The sequence below is a fragment of the Suillus paluster genome (genome assembly GCF_016628075.1).
Source record: "Suillus paluster strain FC165 chromosome Unknown EDB91scaffold_7, whole genome shotgun sequence".
Classification (NCBI taxonomy): Eukaryota; Fungi; Basidiomycota; class Agaricomycetes; order Boletales; family Suillaceae; genus Suillus; species Suillus paluster.
Genome location: NW_024537567.1, coordinates 186014 through 211451, shown reverse-complemented (window position 1 = coordinate 211451; position 25438 = coordinate 186014). Strand labels below are relative to the sequence as shown.

The window sequence follows — 25438 nt, the reverse complement described above, 5'->3', positions numbered from 1 at the left end:
ATACAGGCGATATCAAAGTCTACAGTAGTACAACCTACCAGTACAACCTAGTACAACGTGTAGCGAACGTGCCGTACTGGATATAATCCTGGTCCAGGGTCACTGAGAGAAGTGGCTTTGATACTAACTTGCTACTCACTTTGAACGTTGATTTGTGTAGCTACTGGCGGACTCACCTCTGCGGAGATTCCCAGGGACCGCCTCGTGGCGAGACTTCATCCTCAGCGGCGCGGCGTTTTACCATGACACAATGCGCATCGGAAGCCAATCTTCAGGGCTCGGAAATCCATGGATCATATCTTGTCACATCTTCACATCATCACCCTAGCCTCCCTTCACCTCTCACATTATCACATTAAAAGATATGCTCATCGTCAGCTCATCATCGATTATCATTTATGTACATACACGTTTCGATCAACGAGCTGTTATCTTGACCGGTGGTTCCTTATGCTTGACATTTTCAAGCTTCCGGTAGCTCAAAGAATTTCGCAAGGCCGGCGCTGCTAGCGCATCACGTCATGTTGACCAACGCTTGAGGTCTTCTGGCAGTAAAAACGACGTTCTTTTCGAGAAAAAAAGTCTGAATGCTCAATTGTTTGATATATCACCTTCCCCAACACTCTTGTTTCTATCGGCTTCACGAACCTCTTTCTCCTTTCGCCTCATCGAGCCTGCGATCATGTCCCTTTACAATGGCATGAGCTGGAAGCAGTGCCCGGAGCTTTAAATGAACTAACCTCTTTTTAATCGCATCATTGCGGCCTATTTTGCGGGCAGCATTCACGGCATCTGCTCGCTTCACCTTGCCCATCTGTTTTCGCTTCATTTTCGAAGGTTTCGGAAGTTTGAGAATCCATTCTGGGACCGAAGAGCCGGACTGTGACAGCACGTTGGCGATGCTAGGTAAGGGGTTGTTAGCTAGGCATCGGCAAAAATGTATCACGTACGCTTTTAAGAAAGGCGCATCTTCATCTGTGAAATAAGTCACGGCTTTCCCCTCCCGCCCAGCACGGCCCGTACGGCCTACAAAGATTAAGTGTAAAGAAAAGCTGATCACAAGACATGGATGTACCTATTCGATGAATATAACTCTGGACACTGGTTGGGAAATCGTAATTGATCACCTCCCGGATACCTTTAAAGTCCATGCCACGAGCCATGACCTCTGTGGTCACCATGACCCAGCTTTCGCCACGGCGCATCCTGCTCACCGCATCATCGCGCTCTTTTTTTGTCATTCCGGCATGGAGACAATCCACGTTTGAAATGCCGTTCATTGTCAACTCCTCCGCAAGGGACGTTGTCCTTGGCTGAGTAGATGTGAAGACAAGGAGAGGCGGGTTGTATGGCTGAGAAAGATATGTTAGCAAACTTGGGAGCTTGGAGGCATCATCGGCCACATATGTCAGAGTTTGTGCGATCAAGGGAAGCGGAGTGTCTCTGAAGTAGAAATTTAGCGGCTGCACACAGGAATTCGGTAACTGATTCGTACTTGAGACCAACGATGATGCGTATAGGGTTCCTGAGGATACCCATCGCAAGCTTTTCAGCCCCAGCAGGTAAAGTAGCGGAAAAAACCGCCTTTTGTATGTTCGGGTGAGTGCATGCCGCGATGACTTCTTGCACTTGAGACAAGAATTCAGGATCAAGCATTCGATCAGCTTCATCCAGTACAAGATGTTGCACGCTGGTGATCAGAGTGAGTCACGTGCACAGCAGGACAAGCAGCTCATTGCGTACTTATTCAATTCCAGGTGTCCTTCCTGGATGGAGGCCACTAGCCGAAGGGGTGTGCTGATGATGATATCTACACAGAATCAGTCTGGATAGACAGGGCGCAGCGTATGAACATACCATACCTACTTTGTCTCTAACATTCTTGTCGCTCAGGGTACTAGCCGTAGCCTTGCTAAACAGGATCACGCGCCACTTACGCCCGGCGGCGAGTTTCAGGCACTCGTTATGAATCTGATGTGCCAATTCTCGAGTCGGTGCAAGAATCACAGCTCGGACTCCATGATCTCCATCGTTCTTCTTACTGGATATCGGGGAACCTAGTGCAGACATGATGGGCATCAGGTATGCCAGAGTTTTACCTGTACCAGTCGGTGAGATGGCAGCAAGGTCACGGTGCTGCAAGAATCGTCAGCGTCCTCCAGACCATAAGAAAAAACATCCGGCAGGCTCACCTCGAGCAAAATCGGAATCCCGTGAGCCTGAATCCCAGTAGGGTGTTTGTAACTGTTTTCAGAAAGGTTTGATAACAGACGTGGAGGAACATGGTATCGTTCGCGCAGGTCCTCGAAAGACGCGATTGAATTGGGTACATCTGATCCTTTGGCAGTCACGCGATGTTTCTGCATGGTCGGCGCCTCTTCCTCTGCGCCGCTATAGTTATTATCTGATTTCGATGATTCGTCCTCTATTTTCCGACGCTTGCGTTCCACCTTTCCGTGCTTGCTTTCAGTATGAGGGTCGCTTTCTTTCTCCTCAGCCTTCCGCTTCCCGGCGGGGGCTTTGGCGTACTTGAAAAAGTCCAGCTCTGGGGGTAACTGTGCATCATGCGATATCAACACCCCTTTTCCTTTAACGTCTTTCGATGGTGCCTTCTGCAAGAAGACGTGAACATTGAAGCAGCTTATGGATGCATTTTCTTACATTGAATATCTGGACGTCAGACTTGAATCTCTGTTTGTCAAAGCGTGCACCTCCACGAGAAAGAAGCTGAAATGCTTCCATAGCAGCTGTCTAGCACAGGTAGCGAACAGTTAATGAGGAATTAGTGGAATGAGTGTAGACTACTTAAAGTTAGTTTGCTAAGTCCAGCGACTTTCCCGACAGTGTCAGGTCACGTGGGCAAAAGTGTGCAAACCTCCGCGGATACTGGTGCCGTCGAAAGTAAGTACTCCAGAGTCCAAGGATTGTCCAGGAGCTATAATAGATCCATGGCATATGGGTATTCTAAAGAATCCAATACTAGATCCCGTGGTTGCAGATGTGTCGGCACCACACATCAGATCTCGAGACAATCATAGTTCTTTCACACTGGCATGTCCTAAGTATATGGTCCAGGGTTCTACCATTCTTCCAGGCTAGCTATTGTAAGTACGAGCACATGAGTAGATAAGAAATCCAGTTCAGTAGATACTGATATAGATGCAGTGTACAGAGAAAGTGAAAGTGATGTGGATCCAAGATTCTATGCTTAGGATATCATCTTACGTCGATGGCATTTATGCGAACGTACAAGCGTCAATCCGACAACTTAAAGGTATAAGTTATTGCATGCCTCACAATGTGTGGCGAAAATGAATGGAGATCACGAGGTGGCAAAGGAGGACCAGCCACGCTTCAGTTGCTGGTGGGGAACGAAGAGGTCGGTGTGCGTCCGTTGGAGAAGTTTGCTCAACTCACCTCGAAGAAGACGAACATCAGGACGGTGTTAGGTCCAAGACGCATCCAGGCGGGCGTCCAACCTTTGAACATAAACGCGGGACCTTCCTCCCGCAACGAACGGACCAGGACCTCTATTGGGCTGGCCTTTCCGGACTAGAAGCAACTGTCAAACTCCATCGCGAGTATTCGATATTTGAGAGTACGTACAGATCCCATGATCCTCGTCCTTATGACATCAGCAGGAGAGCATACGGCTTGAATCACAGGACCATCAGTGGCGTTCTGGTAGCTTTAGCGAGTAACTTACTCGTGCCACAGGTTCCGGCTGCAAGACTTGCAACTACGTGCAAGAAGAAACTATCATGAAATTGATAGTTTACCAGGGGTACAGGGTTTTGCAAGAGAGTGCTTTTGAAAAAGTCATAGCTGTTGAACCAAACGAACTGAGACAGCAAAGAGATAGTGACAACACCATACTCACGATCCAACCTGTGATGTCTGCATTGTATGTTGCATGAGCATTACTCCGACGAAAGAGAGTAAAATAATTACATTCATCAAGACTGCTCGGGTCTTTCCAGTGCTGGGGATCAGTGAGAGCTAGGTGTCATGTCAAATGCACAAACCGCGTTTGTCCCGAGGCCACGTCCAAGACCCTTCACACCATCCTCCTTCACTAAGGAAATGAGTCCAGTGATAGCGTTGCGGTAATTGTAGCGCTTCTCTGGCGGACGAACGGAGTCACTGGTCATCCGGACCAGTAGAATATCTGAACACAATTGATTACATAATGGCAAAATGGCAGCATGTCATGGACAGACCTGCAGGGTTTCCCGCGATTCCCCCCAACCCGCCTGCTACACTAGCTGCCAGGAGAAGCTTCCCCGCGGATGGGGATTGAAGACCATTGTCGGACATGCGGCGTTTCATTTCCTCGTAGCTGCCTAGACGTACGAGCGAGTAGGTCATTTGGCGCATAAGCGAGGCGGAAAGACCAGTATAAACACTGCGAATCCCATAGTCGGATATCGAATTGCGCAAGATTTTGAACATAGATGGACGTGGTGCAGTGGGACCAACACTCTGCATGCGCCTGTTGAATGCATATGAGTATAGTATCACAAAGGCTGAGCCTTCGGCACTTACACTTTGGCGAGGTCAAGGGGATGCGTGAAGCATGCGGCCACTGCAAGGTGTCAGGCGTGTTTTAGTCATGGGGATGTTCAGTTACTCACTAGACGCTGCGACGCCTGGGTGTGATAGTGAGCAGTACTTGGTAACATGAGCGATAGCTGATCTTACCTCCGAGCCTTTGAGATCAAGCCATATGCTACAGTTAGTATATCTTCGGTGGGTTTGGTCAATTGCTGTGGAGCTCACCAAAACGGATAGTTGGGCATCTTGCGTCGTTCCTTCATACCCATGACACCCGCCTCTCCTTATAAACGCGTGCGCACCTGTATCAACGCTCCACCGATTAAAACCGAGACATATACGATGTATACTTATCCTGAAGTTTTTGAAGGCACACACACGAAGTTAACATTTCTTTCTGTCAATCAAAATGAATCAATTGATGAAACACACACACACACAAATAAAGAACACCCCCGAGAGTTGAGGGGATGCCGAGACGGGAGACCGCACTGGAGTTGCAACCCATATCCTGTGATTATTGAGCTCTGGAAAATTAATAGGCGGTTTCATTGGTTTGAGGGCTGTCATATATTGAAGGAGACAGCTTGCGATGGACGGAAATTGCCCAACAGACATTCATGTTTCTCTACAGTAATCCGGTCTTGCACGCGGTGTCGGCAGCTGACTCTAGTTTTCATAGAAAATGACAGCGGTACAATGTTCGTGACTGCAGATTATGTCCAGCACTTGCTCAACGATCTGTGGCACTAATGCACTCGTCGGTGATGAAAGCACGTACGGACGATGGCATTGGGCAAGAGGTGGGTCCGTGCGCACGTGAGTTTGAAGGTTGTGACTTGTTGTGACTTCCCAATTAGTAAGCGCGCCGCGTTTAGAACAGCGCCACATTTTTGTGTTGCTCTTTAACCTCAACCTCCTCCTCTTGCCTGCTTTTTCTCCTCTTCTATCGACGACCTCACTGACAACCTACTCTCTTTCTGAACAACAATGAGCTCCCACGACAACGAGGAACTTATCGACTATGAGGATGAGCACGACGTTATCCCCAATGGCGCAGCTCCAACTGCTGTTGCTAACGGGGCAGCTTCGTCAGCAGCCGACGGCGAGGGCGACAAAGACAAGAAAAACTTCTCCGGAATACATTCGACAGGCTTCAGGTTCGTTTCGTCTCCATGTTGCCATAACCATGCCCATCTGACATTTTGTCTCCTTTTTTCGCAGGGACTTCTTGTTGAAACCTGAACTTCTGAGAGCCATCAGTGACTTGGGTTTTGAGCACCCCTCAGAAGGTATGCTTTCGTGACGTTTTAAATGATGTTTTCAACTAAGCAACCTCGTTTCAACAGTTCAACAAGAATGCATTCCTCAGGCTGTTCTGGGAATGGACGTCCTCTGCCAAGCAAAGTCAGGGCATGGTAAGACAGCCGTCTTCGTGCTCGCGACTCTGCAGCAACTGGAGCCAGTCAATGGAGAAGTTTCCGTCATTGTCCTGTGCCACACCCGCGAGCTCGCTTTCCAGATAAAGAACGAGTACACGCGCTTTGCCAAATATATGCCTGACGTGCGGGTTGGCACGTTCTATGGTGGCACCCCCGTTCAAAAGGATGCGGAGATCTTACGTGACAAGACGCGCTGCCCTCACATCGTCGTGGCCACTCCCGGACGACTCAATGCCCTTACAAGAGACAAAGTTTTGGATGCAAAGAATGTCAAGCACTTCACTCTGGATGAGTGCGATAAAATGCTGGAACAGCTTGGTTAGTCTCATCCTGCGATTCGATTTCGGCTACGAGTCTGCGGTATCTTGGTACCTCCCTTTGTCATATTCACCATATATCGGTTGCCACCGCCGCAAGAGGTACTCCTTGTCTCGCCCACAGTCAACGTCCCCTCGCTCCGCCGAGGGCGCAGGCGCCTTGTGCGCTCTGAAACGCGCTGTAGATGCTGGGTCATGGGATCTTCGTTGGGTTGATGAGCATGGCATTGGGATCTGGAGGATGAACTTCTACACCCAAGACGTAGTCAAGACAGGATATCGGCGACGAAGGCAATGTCGACGGCACCTATGGTGGCTTCCTTGACTGTCATATCGTCTTCTGGCGATTTTTGAGTCCCTTCTTTTCTCGCTCACCGAATGTTCGACAACAGTCTAACCGCCTCTCCCCGCTGTTCTTTCTTTGATTCGCAGACATGCGGCGAGACGTCCAAGAAATCTTCCGTGCAACACCTCACCACAAGCAGGTAATGATGTTCAGCGCCACGCTAGCAAAAGAAATTAGGGTCACTTGCAAGAAATTCATGGCAAATGTATGTGATGCATTCGTTTCTTATGCACTTTCCGCTAATACTTGTCGCAGCCTTTGGAAATCTTTGTTGACGACGAGACGAAGTTGACGTTGCACGGATTGCAGCAACATTATGTGAAACTCGATGAGAACGCGAAGAACCGGAAGTTGAACGAACTGCTAGACACCCTAGAGTTCAACCAAGTACGATATCGTCTCGCCCGAAAAACATGTTGATTCATGATTTTCAGGTGGTTATCTTCGTCAAATCGGTCGCAAGAGCTGTCGAGCTTGACAAGCTCCTGGTGTCTTGTAACTTCCCCAGTATCAGCATCCATTCAGGCTTAGCACAGGAGGAACGGTGAGTAATCACCAGCGGCTCTCGAATACGGGAAATCCGTGCTAAGTGCTTGCTGTAGCATAAATCGGTACACTGCGTTCAAGGCCTTCGAAAAGCGCATCCTTGTCGCAACCGATATATTTGGTCGTGGCATTGATGTCGAACGGGTCAATATCGTGATCAATTACGATTGCCCACCAGATGCCGACAGCTACCTGCACCGTGTTGGTCGTGCCGGTCGTTTCGGAACAAAGGGTCTAGCGATCACGTTCCAATCCAGTGAGGCAGACCAACAAGTCATGGCTGCTATCCAATCACGGTTCGAGGTTGCTGTGCCCGAGCTTCCTGATCACATTGATCCCGCCAGTTACAGTAAGTCCCTGGTGTCTGTTTCTTTCACCTAACTTATGTTCTCTTTTTTTTCCACCAGTGACGTCGTGATTTCATCTGCGCTTATTCTTCTCGATGCTATTGTTTTCTCATAGTCTTCCTCCCAAACACTCCTCGATTGTCCGAGCATATGTAATGTTATTTTAGTTGGTCGTCGAATGCATCATTGTGCTTTTATTTTTGTTCTGCGTCATGCAGTGCAAGTTCTAAGTAAGGGGTCGCCTATATTCGAGCGCCAAAGAATCGGTGTTTCGAAGAGTACGAGGAATTCAAAGGACTGGTACCGGCCACGACCCATTCTCCCGTTTTTATCACCGTCTCCGGTGCACGCACAATCAACCACACAGCCAGAGCCTCGAGGCTTTACGAACTTCTGGCTCAGGCTGTGTGCCTATCATACAGGACTCGTGTGTTATGATATCATCTAGCGCAAAACTGAACAAGTCCAGGATCCAACTGCACGTAAGTGACAGGTACCTGTAACGTCTTCTCGATTGCGAGGGCGGCTTCAAGTTAGCCTGCCAAGGGTGCGTGGGATGTCGCTCGACACTGCATGATCTCAGTCAACTACTAGTACGTTCAAACTTCAAACCTTCTCAATTCCTGGTCAGTTAAAATCCGGCGCAAGGACATACAGCAGCCTCGTGAACCTCCTTCAACCAGACGAGCGTCCAAGTACCCGTCATTTGGCTGCATTCCACCATCATCCAGCGAGCTTTCCATAGACTAGGACCGATCCAACCGCCTTCAAACATTACTATCTCCATCACCACAGCTTGATCGTTCCGCTGCCCAGCTCGTTCCCGTCGTACACACTGACTAGACAGCCTAATCCCCAAACAGTTTCTTTGACCCTGAGCTCGAAGATCCTAGTTACAGCTTGGACTTTGATTCTTAAGATTTCCAATTACACAATCGAACACAGCTAGTATCTTCCCGAGTTATTCTATCCCAACTCACAAACGTGTCACTTTAAATATCTGTCGATGAGCGACTGGGATCAATGTCAGAATCTCCTTCTCTTATCCTCTCTCCCTTACTCTTTGACTTCATTAACAGTTCCTCAGTCGTCTGAAGGATCTCGGGAGAAGCTGTCCCGGGTGCTGAATATGACTCTCCTGAACGCCAACCTCATCTAAAGTGTTTGGAAGAGACCCGGGTGGACCTTCTCAACTACATTCACCGATTATTAGACAACCGAGGGAAGATTCAAATTATTTGATTGCATGGCACAGTGGGGGTCGGAAAGTCTGCCAATGTTCACTGTAGCTGAAAGGATGATGGCTCTGAAGGTGATGAGGCAGACGAATATCGAGACACGGCTCGCACGGACATTATTTTTCTTGCGCAAGCACACGAAATGCAGCACGGCCGGTCATTTCTTTGCGACGCTTGCCTACCAGGCTCCAGCTTGCGAGCAATTTTCCCAGCGTCCAGAAGGACGTGAACAGAACTATCCTCGAGAACCCTGCAGTTCTAAACCCGACAAGTCTCTTCATGACCAGATGAAGGTGTTATTTCACCAACGTCTCTGCCGCCTTCGATCCAGACTGCGCGAGTGTCTACCTCCGGTGTTTGTTGTCGATGCGCTTGACGAATGAAAACCCGAAACCGTTGCTAATTTCATCTCCTTGCTTGACCGAGCTCTTCGCGATCCTGATATGCCCGTGATCCAAGTCTTTCATGGATATTCCCACCGACAACAGTCTCCCCGTGAATATCTATCATTCGTCAGTTCGTGGCTATGTTTCAGATGTCTCAAACTGCAGCCTCCCTAAATTTCAATTTATCACATCACCACACGCCCTGCTGGCTCATTGTTCTTTCCGTTTGACGACACGAGACATTCTAGAGAGCACGGCCTTCCTGGATGGAATTGAAGGAATTGAAGGAACACAGCCAAGCTATGCAAATTGACGACCCTCAGTGCTTACAACAATGGTTAGCCTTCATCGTCGGGCCACCAGAGCCGCTGCACGTTCTTGCGGGTCTGCTATGGCTTCGGGGAGTTCGCGGTTCGGGTTTGTGGTCCTGGCTAGAAGGCCTGCATGGGCGTGCATGGCTGCAGACCGAAGGAGGGAAAAGACTGGCTGTCCACCCACGTTGGGGGGGGGGGGGGGGGGGGACTGGTTGCAGACACGGGCGGGGAAAGCATGGCTGCAGACCGAGATTAGGGTTGGGTGGCTGTAGAACGGATGTGGGTGGCTGGGCACTTCGAGACCGGGAACAGTGGCTGGAGAACCTGACGAAAGAAATGTGGCTGCAGACCCAGAACAGGCGAGAACGGCTGGAAACGCAGAACGGGCGATGCTGGCTGCAGACCTAGCGCGGGCGATACTGGTTGCAGACCTCAAGGGGGCGAGTTACTCCATTGGCATCCCTTCCAACTTGAGAGAAGTCGTATGTCAGGCCACTCGTAGATCCTCGGCCTCAACAAGTCTGGTGGTTGTACTTAGTATACAGCACTCCATGTATAACCGATATGTGGGACATGTCGACGCTAGTAACAGCGCCGATATTAGATTGTCACCACCGTGAAGCACGCGCACTTCTTAAGTGAAGCTTGATCACGCACATGGAGTCTACCGTCCCCTGTTACTCGTCCGAACTTTTTCGGGTCCCTGACTTCGAGGTACGGGCAATCACCGGTGCACCGTTCAAACTGCGTGTACAGCCATTCAATGACCCGCGTCACCTCATGAGAGACGGAACAATATTTATTGACAGAGAGTATGTATATCAGACGGTTCACGCTCCACAGTGCAGAATATGCATTCGAAGCACCCTCGCCACAAAGTACTACCTTCCACATTCATTCGAACAACCCGATGACCCCAGTCCCATATGATCGCAGGGCAACGCAATGTTCGCATGCGAGTTTCAACCTCATCTCTCCTCTCCATCTGTCGAGCCTCAACCCGAACCCATCCTAACACCAGTCAGCGCCACGACCGCCACTGTACATGCGCCTGACTCGCAGCTGGCGCCTAGTTCCAGCGTAATCCAGGAATCAGCATTCTCACTTCAGCATTGACTTCGGGTTCACGTGTTACGGATTATCGAGCACGTTCCCCGCATATTCCTCCCACTCGAGATCAACTGAGAAGTTAGCACTACTCTGCATGGAGTAATAGAATAGTAGAATATAACATGATACCCACCATTTAATTTTTCATAACGCGAGTCGAGAGTACATTTCAAAAAAAGTCTATGGCCCACCTCTGATGCTGAACCAGCTTTTTCATAGGCCGCTTCATTGGATTTGAAAGCATATCTGTTGGAGCTGGAGAACGACGCTGTATTGTGTGTCTACGACACGACGGGAGACGAGAAGGAGAGGATGATCTACGACGTAGGTATATATACGTAGTCGGGACTATCTGAACAATGAACGATGACGAAGGGTGGAATGCCAAACTCTAACAATATCTACTGCAAGAGTGGCAACACTGGGTAGTTTGGTGAGGGTATGAATGCCACAGAGTTGGGTTTGGTGTTGTATGATGGTTGATGTCGAAAATGTTGTATCACAGCGACCACAGTGGATTGAGTTGATGGGAAGGTTGCCAGATCTAATCGAGAATCTACAAGCTAACGCTAGCGGGGCTAAAGGCATCAGGATTCAGGTAGGTGGGGATCGCAAAATAGTTGAGTTGAGTGTGGATGGGCTCCTCGGGATCTTGCGCGCATAGGCTTGAAGGAGTAACGTTACGATATCTGAAAGTTACGCAACTTTTGGGAACCGAAATATTTCGGACGAGTAACAGGGGACTAGTCACTCCGCACATGTTCTCAAGCCGTTGCTTGATGCTCGCATAGCGCTATGCTACTTCTTCCCGGTCAACTCGGTGCAAATGATACTAGTTACCATCGCTGCCCCAGGAAACTGGTAGTCTGCATTCACTCTCTGAGACTTGAGGATTCACTACGGTATCGAGGGGTGGAGTGGTAGCAGACTAAAATATAGAAGGAACGACTATCTTTATTCTATTTGCTCTGCCTACGGGAGACTTGAAGGAAACGGGTGCCAGTCTCTGCCAGAACAATTCGGCGAATCGTTCAATGGTGTCAGAAATCGCTCTTGTATCATGTTAAAAGCAAGAAGGATAAATGCCTTGCAAAGTTCAAACAATGTTGAACTGACTATCATCAACTGGCCTGTATCTTGTAGTTGGCAGCCCCTCCCAATCATCGAAGGGCCCAGTCGAGAACTAACGATAACGACGCTGTTATGCACAAAAGCGCGCATTCTGCTTACACAACTTGTTACAAACCTCAAGGGCAGCATTCGGAGGCAGAGGCCCGGGGACAATTGGGGGCAATCCAGGGAATAGTTAAGAAAACCGGGGCCCCAAGCTTGATTTGGCCCCAAATCCGAGTTGGGGGGACACCCGATTGATATCCACCGCATACTAGATGCGATCTGATGCGATAATATGGGGTTGATCATTTTGTCTTCATGGGCAATGCTCGAGACAACGTAGACAACGGTTCGATCGCAGTCAGCACTTGTATACAGGCACTGTCACCGTGTTTCTCGCTAATTCGTGGCTAGCGCCGATACGTAGTAGCTTCGGCGGCGCGTTTCGTCAGCTGTTCCGGAGTCGAGCTGCCGCCAATATTTGGCACATAAGCGGACCTCCTCGGGTTTCGGGAGGTTTCGGGCCTGTGACACCAATTGATACAACAGGTTTGATTTGTAAAGAAACGGATACGTATCTTGATTACAACGAACGCGGCCAACATAGCGAGAATGGACCATCTGTCAGGCTGGAGATGCTGGACCAATGACCGTTCTTGGTAGCATACAGCTCATCAGTAGCTGTCCTCGACAAATATTTGAACATACATACCTATTCAAACTTGACGCCACGTCGCGTACTGTTATACAAAGGGCGCCTAGATATACCAAGATTCGCCACGACTACTTACACCCGCATATCATACATAGTATGAATCTATGATCGTCGATTCCGGCAGGCTTAATTTCCAAATTTGACTTACACACTCTGCAGCTCGGGGCCAAGGAGAAATAACCCAGGGCACGCCTTGGGGCTGTTTCGAGTACATGTGGACATTGCCACAGCCATTTTTAATTTTTGCGACCCGCGGAAGCGATCATCATCCCTTGGGTTCGGCGAGGGACATTACTCGTTCATCGTTCGGGATGAAGGGAGTCAACATACAACGCTGGTGATGTGAGCACAAGACCCCGACGCAGTGACACCGGCATACGGTGAGGTCCGAAGAGCTGGAGCACTCAAGCTCATTTCGCAGAGCTACAGGAAGAGTATTTGCATGTAGTTCAAAAGATAGGAGATAGCCATTGAAACAAGTGACAACATTCAACAAACATAGGGTAGTCTGTAGGACTCTGGAACATCTAAGTGCACGAAAGTGAGCACGACTACAGAGGTGAGGAGGGGGAGTCGAGCATGACGCAACTGTAGCCGGAAGCACACAATTCCCAGCGCTCAGTGTTTTCTGAGTCGAGGACGCTTCTCACAGAGAGGCTCTTCCGTTGGTGTAGAACCTACGCTCTTTCTGATGGGCTTGGATCTTCCCTGTAGTATGTAATTGAGTGCCGAACACCTAAAATCTGCAATTCTTACTTTACGCTTGCGATTCAAAGCTACTGGACGGTTGTCATCATCTGACGGTAAAGGCGTCAAATCGCTCTCGTCCTCTGTGACAGTCTAGGAAGAATGAAGTTTTGAAGTTGACATAGGAAGCTGGAATCTGAATTTCAGACGTACCTCAGTCGTCTCTACTCTTTGCTTGTGCGGAAGACATTGAACCTCGGCCACAAAGGCGGAGGTACGACCACCCACAGTGATCCACTTGACAGTCGCAGGCTCCCCAGACGGCTCAAGAAACCAAAATTAGTGTGTGTGTGAGCGGAATAGACGAAAGAAGCATACAAGCTTCATACTTTGCTGCACCTTCTTACCTTTCCCCTTGCGAAGATCTTGGCGATCAGCAGATCGTCTGACGCAAGCGAAACTTACCCAGCGATGTTTGAAAAGCCAATGGCTCGGGTATTTGCTATCGTCTGCATTGGCTTCCACGGCGATTCGGCAAACATCAACCACTTCACGGTGCAGGGCTTCGACCTGGCTTTGATGCAAAGTATTGCACCGTTGTTCAGGGTGAATTTTTGCTTGATATAAAATTTCATCTGATCACAAGTACCATTGGTTAAAGCGTTCACGGTCTACAAAGTTTCCTCACCAGCAAGGTAGTTTCCAACGCCTGCACTGAAGGATTGGTCCAATAGAAGAGCCTTAATTGGACATGATCTTTTCAGGACAAGTGTCTGAAACTCCCACAGTGGAAGCATGGATAAAATTGGATCGAAGCCGAGTTCAGATATAGGTGGTTCTTCTCTTGGGCGGATGGCAAGGCGAATGCGCCCGAGACGACGTGCATCGGAAAAAGCCAATTCGGTTACGGTGCCTAACGTCTGATCCTGGATGTGCAATATAAACTGTTCACAGCTGGCAGTTAGGTGGCAAATGTAACATGGGGTGAATGAGGAACCTTCATGAATTTAGGCGGCCATATTTCAGGACTCTGATGTATTTTCCTCATGTACTGAAGGGTAGGCTGGCCCCTCACCTTGACACAAATAAGCGGTGAACCTCTGAGCGAAGATTGCATGAAAGACGTACATGTAGCATTCCGGTCATCCCGAAGTGAAGCACGGGCATCCTTCCTGCTCCTTCGAGCTCGATGTAGAAATATTTTCCTGCGATGGATTTCCCATGAGTCCGACGGCAGGGTATTCTAATAGAGCGGTGCAAGTTGCTGCACGCACCATATCGGTACGCATCTTTCACGACGCGATCACTGATTTCCCTACCCTATACCGGTGAACACGTAGACACATGCCTCGGTCAGCGCATCGGAAGCAAAAATGATGATGCAACATGAAAGACACACAAAGACCTCGTGGGATAATAATCCTTGGAACACTAGGTTGTCCTCGGATGTTTCAACCCGAATAATTTTGTTTCCTTTGCTGATTGACCTGATGAGGGCTGTTGCACGCTCTACCTCTAATCAAATGATGGTAACAGGTGAGCGAACTATGATATATAACTAACGATGATCCCTTGATAAACTTACCGGGGAGTTCAGGCATGGTGACAGCCAGGCTATGACAGCTAAGCGGTAGACCTGAGATGGTAACTGAGGAGTGAATATTACCCCATTTTCCCATTGACCTGATTCGGCAATTGAAAGTTGACCACCGGAGATATGCACTGTCGTTCCTCTCAGTCACTAGTACTGCTAGTACCACTACTGTTAACTATAGCAGGAATGTCTCGCCTCGTACGACCTCGAATAACGCTACTACGGGTACTGTGACAACTATCAGTTACCACAACTACTAGAGCAGAGGGGCGTTGTGCGTGCAACATATGCAACCCCCACGCTTAGAATAACCACTTCATTTCCCCAATGGCGTTATAGTACAGCTGGGGCGGAGCAAGGTCAGTATGTATATTGGCATTGACGTAAGCTTCCGCCAAATTCAAATATCCATGATATATATATAATAAAAGAACACCCCTTCAGCTCTCACCTCGACACATTGCCAGCGCATCTCCTCAGCAAGCCTTCCCTTCGCACAAGCTGCAATGGGACTTTGGACGCCCTTCTCCTCTAATCGTAAACCATGGGGGCTTAAATGGCGATCTTCCGTTTGGTTCATCACTACAAGTGCGTATTCCCCTTAAATGTCCGGAATGCCTGCATTTAAATCACTTCCCGCCCGCCAGTCGTTGGATTCGGTCAGTAAGCCTCTGCGCCAGAATCCTATCCGTATTGATTCGTATTTCAGGCATTACCACGGATTTGTTGGTTTACTCCGTCATCATCCCGGTCCTACCATTCCAACTCGAACGTTTGGGTGACCATAAGGTCTCGTCCCTCACTGGATGGTTACTTTGTGCTTATGTGAGATGAATCTTCATGTTTATATACCCCCTCACTCATATCTTCTAGTCCGCCGGGCTGGTTGTTTGTGCGTTGGTTTCTTTTATATTACTTGAAATGGCTTGACAATTCCCCAGCAACAATTCCTATTGCCATGTACTCTGAGCGATACGCGATGAGACGAATCCCGTTGATCTTCGGCCTCATTGCGCTCATCGCTTCTCAAGTTATGTTCATGGAAGCTCCTAATTACGCAGTCATGGCTATCGCTCGTGTGTTGCAAGGAATTAGCTCTTCCATGGTGTGGATTGTAGGCCTGGCACTTTTGTGAGAATTTTCGGGTTACCATCACACGCAAACTAATCACCATTTTAGGTGTGATACCACGCCGGAGAGAAACGTTGGCCGTGAGTTGCTATGAAAATTCCAGTCTGACTTCTATCAATAACCGCTTGTCAGGTCAATTGGGTATCGCAATGACTGGCCTATCCGTTGGGTGAGTACATTTCGATTGTACCTTTGCGCTGTTATCTCACTGCCGGAAGTCTTCTGGTTGGTTCACCCGCCGGCGGTGTCTTGTATACTCGCTTCGGCTTCCGCGCCCCATTCATCTTCGGGGAGATATGTGCATTCGTCGATCTTCTCCTTCGGTTTCTTCTCATCGAAAGGGATGTCGCATTGAAATGGGGCTATGACCCATCAGAACCCACAGCCTCAGTCTTGATGGACGCGCCGGACATATCTTCTGTACCTGATATCCAGCTATCCACTCTCCCGACTGTTCACACACGAGGAAACCCTGAAACGGAATATAATAGAGACCTGTCGATACCTTTGGACAAGTCCAAACTACCCAATGAACCAACGACAACCTCTCGAAAATCGGTCCTTGACTCGTCTCCGACACCAACACCATTACTCTCAGTGATCATCAACTTAGCGCAATCACCTCGAGCGTTGGTTGCTTTAACCATGACGTTCGTGTATGGGTAAGCATCGTTCAGTATTAATGGAACGAGCATTCACCGTTGTCGCAGAGTTGTAAATAGCATGCAAGAGCCCTCCCTTCCGCTTCATCTCCAATCTGTATGGAATTTCAATTCGAACCAGGTGGGCATTGTCTACCTGGCAGCAGTCGTGCCAGCCTTGATCTGTAAGCCACGTATTTCATTATCATACCTCATCCCGTCTCAACGAGAGTCCTAGCGTCACCATTAGCAGGTTATTTTGTTGATCAGAAGGGTTCGGACTACATAACGTCCATATGTCTGGTCCTTGCACTGCCGTGGTGGATTGTTATGACCCTACGACAGTCGTTGCCACTATTTATCTTTGCTCTCGCCGCTCAGAGTATATTTATCCCATGGCTGCATGTACCAAGCTGACCGTTTCTATCTAGGTTTCTTCGTCTCTGGTGTCGTTGCGCCAGTGACGGCTGAACTTGCTGGCGTGTCTCGAACTATGGCAGGCGTTGGCTGTGAGTGATTCTCACGAAATGCGATGTTTCATTTCCTGACAACGCACAGATGCTCACGTTTATGGCGCATTTAATCTTGCGTTCGGGATTGGTACCGCGGGTGAGAACATATTTTCGTCTTTGCATCAATTTTTGACTTTTCTCAGTGGGTCCCGTGATCGGAGGACAGGTCAGTTCCAGCAAGTGTGAAAACCACGTTTTTGATCGGATGTTTGATTTTTAGATATATGACCATGCGAAACATGGGTGGACTGCCGTTTGTTGCATTACCGCGGCGCTCATCGTCATTTGCATCACCCTCGCGTTTTGCTATACCGGTGCTGATCCTTTACTTGCCAAGGTCCTACGTCATCATTACCCACTCGATCCGATAGGAAAGAAGCAGGACGAAGAATCTAGCAGCGACGAAAATACCAGCCGGACCTGTATTGTCGCCAGAGACCAGTGATTGTGCATTGCGTTGACGTGGACGATTTTACATTATAAGATTCCCTACTTACTTGAAAGTTCATGTGTATCATACATACTTAGCATATGCCAACGGACAATAGGGAACACTCTTCTAATGTCAAAACTCTTCCCGCGCACAAGCTAGCTTGGCCTAGCTTAGATTAGGAGCGGTTGCAATTTGTACCTGCTTGTCACACCACCAACTTGGACACCGTCGGGTCTGTCCCTTTGACCCTTCAGCCAAAGGCCCAAAGTATCATTCATTCCTTTATACCATATCTATATCTTTAACTAGTGTCTGGGTGTGTGCGGATCCAAAAGCTGATGAACCCTCTCCGTGATATCTCACATCCTCAGTCTCCCGCCCCGAACCAATCGAACCTCGTATCGGGTTCTAATCAGCGACTCAATGCTCCTTCTGTCATCACGGTCGACGTCCCTGTCAGCGTCGCCCGACGACAGGAGACACAGAGCAGTCTGAGACAAGCATCCGTGGCTCTAGATGCTGCATATGAGCGTGTCACACAACTCAGACACAACATCAACAATTTGCTCAACCAGATGCCACCGGAATTCACAGAAGGACGCTCAGCCGCACGCGACAGGACGCCAGAGTCCAGTATCGCACCCCCGCATGCTGCCTTGGTCCTTACCGGGTCAGATGCTCCAGAGTCAGTCCTGGAGTTCAACAGGCGCGTTCAGAGGTTGAGAACAATCATCAATCCCTCGGCCAGGCAGCGCCTGGAAGATTTTGAGACCATGGCGAGACGCAGGAGAGGTTCTACTTCGGAGCGTGCTTCAGACGTGCCACGCAATCCCAATAGATCCCAATGGTGGGATACACCTGCCGATTCACCCTCTCGGATACTCCCAGCTCGCGCTCGTTCCCCTCCGCTGCCAGACTTGATTATTCCTGCAAACAGGACCGCTCTTCCAAGCAGTCTGGAAGAACGCTCTGCTTTCCGCAGCCAGCTTGGGATCATACATCCCGATGATCCCAGCACTATGATCGGGCGACAAGTGGCAGCGCGTACTAGCTCAGAACGCCAGAACATCACCGCCCCACCACTCGAACAACGACTCCAAAATCAGACCTCTGTCATTGCGCGGGATTTAGCGAACTTGGCTAGTCAGCTTGTGATGCGGGGAGTTCGCCGTATTGATGACGCTGCTCGGCAAACGCAGTCTCGGCTACCAAGCCTGAGCGATAGATCCGTTTTACAGGGACAAGGGACCGTTCCGGTTCCTTCAGAGGCAGAGATGGACTGGGAACCTACTGTGCCACAGCGAAACAATGACCCGCTCCTCACATTCGTGCTTGATATTGCGGCTACGCCCGACTCATCCACGCGTCCTTCTCAGTCATCGAGTGATTTGAATAGGCGGTGGACTAGTGAGCACGCCGAGCGAACACCACTATTAGAAGAGCGGGACCAAGCCCCCCCCAGCGTGCCGCAGAGACCACCACCTCATTACCTGAATGCTAGATCGTGGCCTAGACAAGCAACTGCAAATAATGCAGGTGAAACTTCGACGTCTTTTGGCTCTTACAGACGTCGCAGGGGATGGGGTACGTCGGTCTTATTACTAGATGGCACTTCTCTGACCCTCAATTTCAGCGCGCCTTAATGCGGATGGGGATGAGATTATTTCAGATGACGAAGATGAAGTCGAGCGCGATCGTCGCTCGCGGCTGCGTTTGATGTATGCTCTACCTGATGCAACCGTGTCGTCTGCGTCCCCTAGGTCCGACGAAGACTACTTCCCCCCCACCTCCATCTCTGACATGCATCCCCTGGACGATGATCCAGAGGCTATGCACGCGCGTATCAATGCCCAGCAGGAATCCAAAGAAGATATTTTTTCCCATAGTTCCTCTTCACTTTCCTACTCACAACATGTTGACCCTTTGCCGGCGCCCATTTCGGAGATGCTTCGTCATCCAACTGTACCCGTTCAGGTTCCGCAGTTTATTCCAGTTTCTAAACATGCGAGTCTTGCGGGACGGTGACGAGCATTTACCCCTTTTTATTCCTTTCTTGTTCACACTATACGTAGAGCAACATTTAGTCTGTCATTACAGGCATGATCTCCACAGATCGAAAGGAACGGTGCAACGGAGAGGACAACTGATAACTGCAAACGGCGCAGTAGACTGAATGACCCGAGCTCGGAATAAGGATGGTAGCGGTGCCACGTTGTTACCCTCGCATTAGTTTCGACACGGCCCTCCAATGTGGTCAGGGAAGCGATACCTGGTCACTTACAGCAAATGCACCAGATATAACTAATGGAGCCGCCACGGGCAAGAGGGGGCAAGATGATTGCAAGCAGGGGAAGAATCATGTTCAACCGTCAAACTGTGTACTCAACAAGTCGTCATGAGCCCGGTGAAGATATGCCGAAGGCTCTTGGCCAACTTTATTCGTCTCCGTAGGTCTGCGGTGAGAATTCCAGAAAAGTGGAGATACGGTACATGCGGTTCAAACTTCACGCGCACTTTGAGGAGTGTTGGAAGCTGGTGTGAGCGACATGTACCGCCCGCATCGAGAATGTCTGGACTCGCCAGTCTTTTATTTTTATTTTTTTAATCCAATTTCTGTCCATTTGGGGTGAAATACCCTACGTAGGACATTACTAACTAGGAACGGGGGACACCTGTGTCCCCCACCGCGTCTCCGACTTCGCAAATGCCCTGGTGGAGGGGTGACTTCCACCAGTCCGCCGTTCCCGCCGACCGTTTTAGATGCGCAGGTCTTCCAATTCGCGGAACCGTTGTTGTACAGTTCGTGTCGAGGTGGTCCCGGGCGTGTGTTATTGGTGATACAAGTACTCGAGTCGCTGTGCGACTGGGTACGATGGGAATGATGGAGTGCGGTGCTGGAAAAAAGAAAGAGAGAGAGGGCGGGAGGAGTGCCTCCGGAATCCTCGCCTTTCGTCGAGATTGAAAACTCTTCCCTCGGCTTCTAATTCAACACCAATCTGGTCGACCATTTGAACCTCCACTTGGGTTCAGTTCACGTCGTCGTCGAGAGTGAAGTGATGGGACAGCGGCCCGCGCTGTCCAATAGGATAGCTCGTCTTGCGTTTATCTATCTGGGCGTAGACTGGTCATCGTTTATCTTTTCGAGAAGGAGGAGAAACATCACCGAAAGTGGCGCGTAGTCTGCCCGTGCTATTGATATAGCGGATAAGTGGGGCGCTTGCTTTTGGGCTCGACAGCAGGTAGGGACTCGCCAGTCTAGGGACAGACACCATATGCCATAGCATATCTAAAACCATCGCGATGGCCTCCGAAAACATGACCAGTGTCCGGTGAGGATACTGCACATGCTTGGGACACGCTATTTTAAGTTGAGAATGGGTTGCTTCGTCAATACAGTCGACTGAACTTCGGTGACAGCCAATGGGGGATTGTGGCTTTGCTAAATACGGTTGCGACTCTTTTGTACGTGGGATGCTACTGTTTTCCAGCCCGTACCTAACACGGCTCTTGCGTTTCGTCGTCGACAAGTTTGAATCACCATTATTGCTGTTAACAACATGACAATGACAACAAATTTGCAACAGACTTTGCCATGGACCAGACGCTAACACCAGAGTCGTCACTGGGGCAGCATTGTCATGGATGAATTTGAGGATATTAACGTGGCGGTAATGGGCGTCCCGGGAATTATGCCTGACGCGACCTGCTGTCACAAATCAAGTCAGGGAAACCACATCAGTATCTCTGACGCGTCTCCGACAGATATATTCGACCTTGGGTCGTTCCCAACTGTCCAGCGCAATGCACGAAAGCCTCTCAAGAAGGACTATCTCAAAAGTGAGGGGAAGTGCTGGTGCTCCTTCATCGCGCCTATAGAACAAAGTCCGAAGTAGAGACACAAAGAAAGACGCACCGACATCGCCCTCTTTCCAAACTCCCTCAGATAGCCTCTGCGAAACGCTTGTAAGACGCGCTCTTGAAGAAGAGTTTCATTTTCGGAGCATCTGGGACTGCATAATGAAGATATAGTCAGAGGAGCTATGAAGGATCAGTATAGGAGGAAGGAGACACCCGATGACAAAACTCATCATAACAGCTCTCCAACTCTGCATCAGGGATACACATACTAAGGAGATAGTTAAACAACTCGCAGCTATTCTCATAGGAGTGGAAGCGGTCGTCTACGTTGGGCTGAAGTCTTGAGTACACATGTCGACTCGGTAGTACAGTTCACGATACAAGATGAGAAAGATTTGATCGTCATTGATCAATGGTGCGATAGTCTCTGCTTCTGGCCACTCCGTTTTTGCATAGTATTTCTCTGGGAGGCGAGTCCAGCCTGACTCGTAAGCAAGGGTTATTTCCTGAAGGTTATCGTCCAGGGCATTCTGAAGTTGATGAACGGTCATCACCTCAACCACTTGTTTGCCTACTGTCCTTCACTTCCTTCTTTGACGAGACCCAGCCCTCTCCTTACCCCGATGATACCACCTGTTGCGCTTTTGCGTCCCAGCCTGAGCAGTCTGATTGAACTTGACTGGATCGTATATCCGATACTCCAGGGCCCCCATCATGCGGCTATCATGGGCCTTAGCATAATGCTTACAGCCCTCCTTAAACCTCGCCAGCTGCAGTTTGTACAATGGAACCATGTATCGCAAGGATGCTGCCAGGCAGGGGGGGACAAAGATGAGAAATTACAATCTGAAGCTAGCAGTATCATCACCATAAGAACAAGAAAGTGAGACATGTTCAATTTGAGGTTTTGCGAAGGGTGTGTTGAAGGCTGCAGTGGTAGGTGTGTGTTGGAGGCGAACTTCCGAAGGTGTCTCTGGTGATGAAGGTAAATATTTCTAGTAACGAAGGCATCTCTGGGGCCAAAGACTTCTTCGGATGTGAAGGCTCCGAGCAGCGCAAAGGCTTGGGGTGCGAAACTGAACGTGGTTGGCGCCAGGTGGTACCAAGTGGTGGAAATAATTGAATCCTCATATGAAGAATCCCTACGAAGGCCCATAATATGCTGAAGCTTAAGATCAGAAGTACATGAGTCCAGGCATGTTCCTAGTGAATGAGATAGGTTCTCCTATTAGTAATACTATTAGAGTTGGGGAAACGCCATGGGAAGCTATGAGGTTTTCAGTGGTGATCTCAATGCCCGACAGCTTCAAGTCTTTGAGCATGACCCAGTGTCGACTTTCCGACTTCTCGGTGGTGCAGACTATCAAACTTCAATTAATCAATTAATTGATATTCATGACACCTCGAATCTACTACATAGCGCATACTATATGCCTCAACAAAAACACAGGCAGCAGCCAGTGAACGCAAAGAATGTAATTTTGAAGCTAAAGTCATAAACAAAATCCAAACAGCCACAGAACCAATATCACTGCGCAGGAGACGCAGCTGCAGCCTGAGGCTGATATGCCCCATAATAATTGGGCTGATAAGCATACCCCCCTTGCTGTGCGGTACCACCTGCCGCAGCAGTTCGCATGTGCGGGGGGAGTATCGGAGGCACGTAGCCTGCTCGTGCCAGCTGTTCCCGCGCCCCATATCGTTCCTGCAGCAGCCTGCGGTGGTTTTGCAGTGACGGTGTTCGCCACTGCGCGCTGCCCGGCCTGTGCAGTGTTACTGAAGAACCCTGCATAACTCGTCGGGATCGTTGCGGGTGTCGCAGCTGCAGCTGCGCCTGTCTGGGGTGTCACCTGCCCAGAGGTCGTACCCGTGGCAGCTGTCTGCGTTGGAGGCTGGTACTGATACCAGGAAGAGTAAGCGTATTGCTGTTGCCCTGATGCTGCGTATTGCTGGTTAGCATAATATTGTGTGGCAGCCTGGGTCTGCCCTTGTGTACCATATGAAGCTGGATAGTACGAGGGTGTCTGTCCTGGCTTGTACTGATAACCGCCACGGTAGCCTGCAGCCGCATAGTTATACGAGTATTGGTAGTTCTGTGCAACTGCGGGTGTTGCGGCAGTAGGTAGTGGCAGCAGGAGTTGCAGGGGTGGGCGTAGGTGCGACTGGTGTCTGAGAAGGTACCGCAGTGGCGGTGGACTTGATGTAGAGTGTTGAATTGTCGCGGAGAGCTGTTGCACGACCTGTAGGCAGGGTACCGTACCAGCCTTGTGAGGGCGCAACCGGAAGCGTGCGATGTAGTTTGTGGAGTGTGGCGGGGGAGGGAATGAGTGGTACGTCATCGCTCCCTGACTGTCGGGGTCGTAGGGATGCCAGTAAGGTGAGTGACTCGAGAATGCCTTGAGCTGCAAAGAAATGTAAGTCTGGCAGCAGAATCCGTCCAGGGTGCCCTCACCAGTATCCCATTCCTCTGAACCTTCTTCCACTGGATGGAAACCCCCTTCTTTCATCAGACGTTGTTTCTGAAGCTCTTCTAATCGCCTTAGAGCCTTTGTGTTCCGATCCAGTAGCTCCTGAACGGCACTCTCCAACTCTAAGCTCTTGAGGACAGACTTTAAGGAGGAAACCTGTTCTTTCGATAGCAGACCTTCCAAAACCTCTTCGTCGTCATTCCAACTCTCATCACGTAACGGTTCAATGACGTTACTCAACTCTTCCTGCCCCTTGTCTCCCTCCGTTGAACTCAACCCCGGCATAGGCAACCATTGTGCGGCCTCCTCAGCAGCCCAAGCCTTCTTCCTATGCTCCCATCCCCACAAGACCTCCCCAAGCGCCTCTCGTCCAATCTCCACTCCTTCCTGATCGAAAGTTGGAGCGAAGCTTGCATATGGACCATAGTCCAAAAATGACCCACAGCTCACGTGCCGGGGGCCGGGAAGCTTCAACCGATGTCCTGGGGGCTTCTTCTGTACGTATGCACCCAGTTTCATCGGAGCTTGCGTGTCTGTGAGGGTAATGGTCGACTTGGAGTCGCCGTCGGAGTACGCAAGAGACGAAGGTGACGGGAGGATTGCAACGAGTTCTGCGTTGGCAGTTTGGAGGTCTTTGAACTCTTTTGAGTCGGTCAAGAGGTCTGAGCCGAGGGATGACCACCAAGTGCCGGACGGGAGGCGCTGCATGAGAGCATATCTCTTACCCTGGCCAGTGTGAGATAGTTTATCGGGGAGGCTCGGGCTGAGAGGGGGCTTGGAGTCTCCATCTGCAGCACATGGTTCTGAAACCACTGGAATTATGGAATCGATATCAAGAGGCAGCGGGACGGAGTGGAAAGATGCCTGGTCGAGGACAGAGAGCGCAAGATTGCAAAAGCGTAGTTGTAGTGCAGCAGGGGAGGACGTACGAGACCTGGCGTGATAAGCTACTGGAAATAGATTCTGAACTGCGGACTAGAAGCTAGTCATGAGTCAATTCGAGGTGGAAGAATGCAGGAAACTTACACGCAGCACTCTGAGGGGGTGCTGAGATGACTCGGTGAGGAGCGTACGAAGAGAATATGATCCCGTTTGCGATTTTGAAGTGGAGGGTTCTGATGGATTTGTGGCGGGAAGGGGAAAGACACGGTCAAGAAGACCTTGGGAGTCAACCCTGTGGAACGGAGATGGTTAGCACATGTGGCGTAATGAAATGATGACAGTATTTGACGCACATTTCAAGTATTTCAAGGACCTTATGCGCGATGAGAGGGTCTAGAGGGACATCGGCTGCATGGTCAAGCTCGGGCAACTTTCCCTTGGACAACTTGTCGTCCGTGGACTCTTCCTTTATACCATTCTCGCCACGATGCTGCTTTGCTGCAGGCTGGTCATCGTCTGCAAGTGAAACGCGCTTGCGTTTCTTTGTAGATTGCTTTCCGCGTTGAGCCAGACCTGGATCTGGTTGTTTATCTTTTTCGTGCTGCTGTGTAGCAGAACGAGTTGCTCGAGCCATAGTAAAAATGTAGGATAAGGAGTCCTGTTGAAAAAGAAGGACTAAGATTTTGAATGTTGATTACGGGACGAACGCGTTCAGGGCTTCGACGCGTTCTTAGTCGAATTAGAATATTAATCCTCACGCAGAGTTCGATGACAAGTGAGGAGGTACTCTTTTCATACTCCGAC

The 25438-nt window shown here is 49.7% G+C and overlaps 7 protein-coding genes across 7 annotated transcripts; 3 read left to right on the top strand and 4 right to left on the bottom strand.

Moving 5' to 3' along the window:
• Nucleotides 1-591: 591 nt before the first annotated feature.
• EDB91DRAFT_1046378 (P-loop containing nucleoside triphosphate hydrolase protein) lies at nt 592-2742 on the bottom strand (the record flags this gene model as incomplete). Its single annotated transcript, XM_041313262.1, has 9 exons — nt 592-688; nt 741-902; nt 951-1026; nt 1076-1443; nt 1496-1690; nt 1744-1810; nt 1863-2136; nt 2193-2612; nt 2662-2742. 9 exons carry the CDS (start codon nt 2740-2742, stop codon nt 592-594), a joined length of 1740 nt encoding a protein of 579 aa, XP_041181261.1.
• A 321-nt stretch (nt 2743-3063) lies between these two features.
• Nucleotides 3064-5005, bottom strand: EDB91DRAFT_1109030 (mitochondrial carrier domain-containing protein). The gene is made up of 12 exons (XM_041317601.1): nt 4780-5005; nt 4702-4709; nt 4635-4649; nt 4546-4585; nt 4221-4492; nt 4026-4168; nt 3952-3972; nt 3881-3897; nt 3707-3825; nt 3607-3653; nt 3418-3552; nt 3064-3361 (listed from the first exon to the last, which is right to left on the bottom strand). The coding sequence occupies exons 1-12, from the start codon at nt 4821-4823 to the stop codon at nt 3323-3325; spliced, it is 900 nt and encodes a 299-aa protein (XP_041181260.1). The 5' UTR covers nt 4824-5005; the 3' UTR covers nt 3064-3322.
• A 420-nt stretch (nt 5006-5425) lies between these two features.
• On the top strand, nt 5426-7749 carry EDB91DRAFT_1109020 (P-loop containing nucleoside triphosphate hydrolase protein). The gene is made up of 8 exons (XM_041317600.1): nt 5426-5714; nt 5779-5846; nt 5904-6314; nt 6746-6864; nt 6915-7046; nt 7094-7203; nt 7262-7554; nt 7613-7749. The coding sequence occupies exons 1-8, from the start codon at nt 5545-5547 to the stop codon at nt 7621-7623; spliced, it is 1314 nt and encodes a 437-aa protein (XP_041181259.1). The 5' UTR covers nt 5426-5544; the 3' UTR covers nt 7624-7749.
• A 4998-nt stretch (nt 7750-12747) lies between these two features.
• Nucleotides 12748-14845, bottom strand: EDB91DRAFT_1109006 (uncharacterized protein). Its single transcript, XM_041317599.1, has 11 exons — nt 14701-14845; nt 14515-14630; nt 14390-14435; nt 14244-14320; nt 14113-14190; nt 13804-14059; nt 13581-13750; nt 13494-13529; nt 13329-13439; nt 13185-13268; nt 12748-13136 (listed from the first exon to the last, which is right to left on the bottom strand). The coding sequence occupies exons 1-11, from the start codon at nt 14792-14794 to the stop codon at nt 13047-13049; spliced, it is 1158 nt and encodes a 385-aa protein (XP_041181258.1). The 5' UTR covers nt 14795-14845; the 3' UTR covers nt 12748-13046.
• On the top strand, nt 14846-17637 carry EDB91DRAFT_1108991 (major facilitator superfamily domain-containing protein). Its single transcript, XM_041317598.1, has 15 exons — nt 14846-15092; nt 15154-15297; nt 15357-15368; nt 15419-15534; nt 15583-15601; nt 15651-15840; nt 15889-15920; nt 15973-16009; nt 16059-16502; nt 16551-16666; nt 16720-16863; nt 16913-16990; nt 17040-17090; nt 17137-17159; nt 17214-17637. Exons 2-15 carry the CDS (start codon nt 15216-15218, stop codon nt 17436-17438), a joined length of 1569 nt encoding a protein of 522 aa, XP_041181257.1. The 5' UTR covers nt 14846-15092; nt 15154-15215; the 3' UTR covers nt 17439-17637.
• Nucleotides 17332-19110, top strand: EDB91DRAFT_757946 (uncharacterized protein). The gene has a single exon (XM_041328302.1). The coding sequence runs from the start codon at nt 17765-17767 to the stop codon at nt 19067-19069; it is 1305 nt and encodes a 434-aa protein (XP_041181256.1). The 5' UTR covers nt 17332-17764; the 3' UTR covers nt 19070-19110.
• A 3513-nt stretch (nt 19111-22623) lies between these two features.
• Nucleotides 22624-25415, bottom strand: EDB91DRAFT_1108978 (uncharacterized protein). Its single transcript, XM_041317597.1, has 6 exons — nt 24988-25415; nt 24779-24926; nt 23737-24727; nt 23448-23686; nt 22948-23377; nt 22624-22904 (listed from the first exon to the last, which is right to left on the bottom strand). Exons 1-6 carry the CDS (start codon nt 25266-25268, stop codon nt 22813-22815), a joined length of 2181 nt encoding a protein of 726 aa, XP_041181255.1. The 5' UTR covers nt 25269-25415; the 3' UTR covers nt 22624-22812.
• Between the last annotated feature and the right edge of the window lie 23 nt (nt 25416-25438).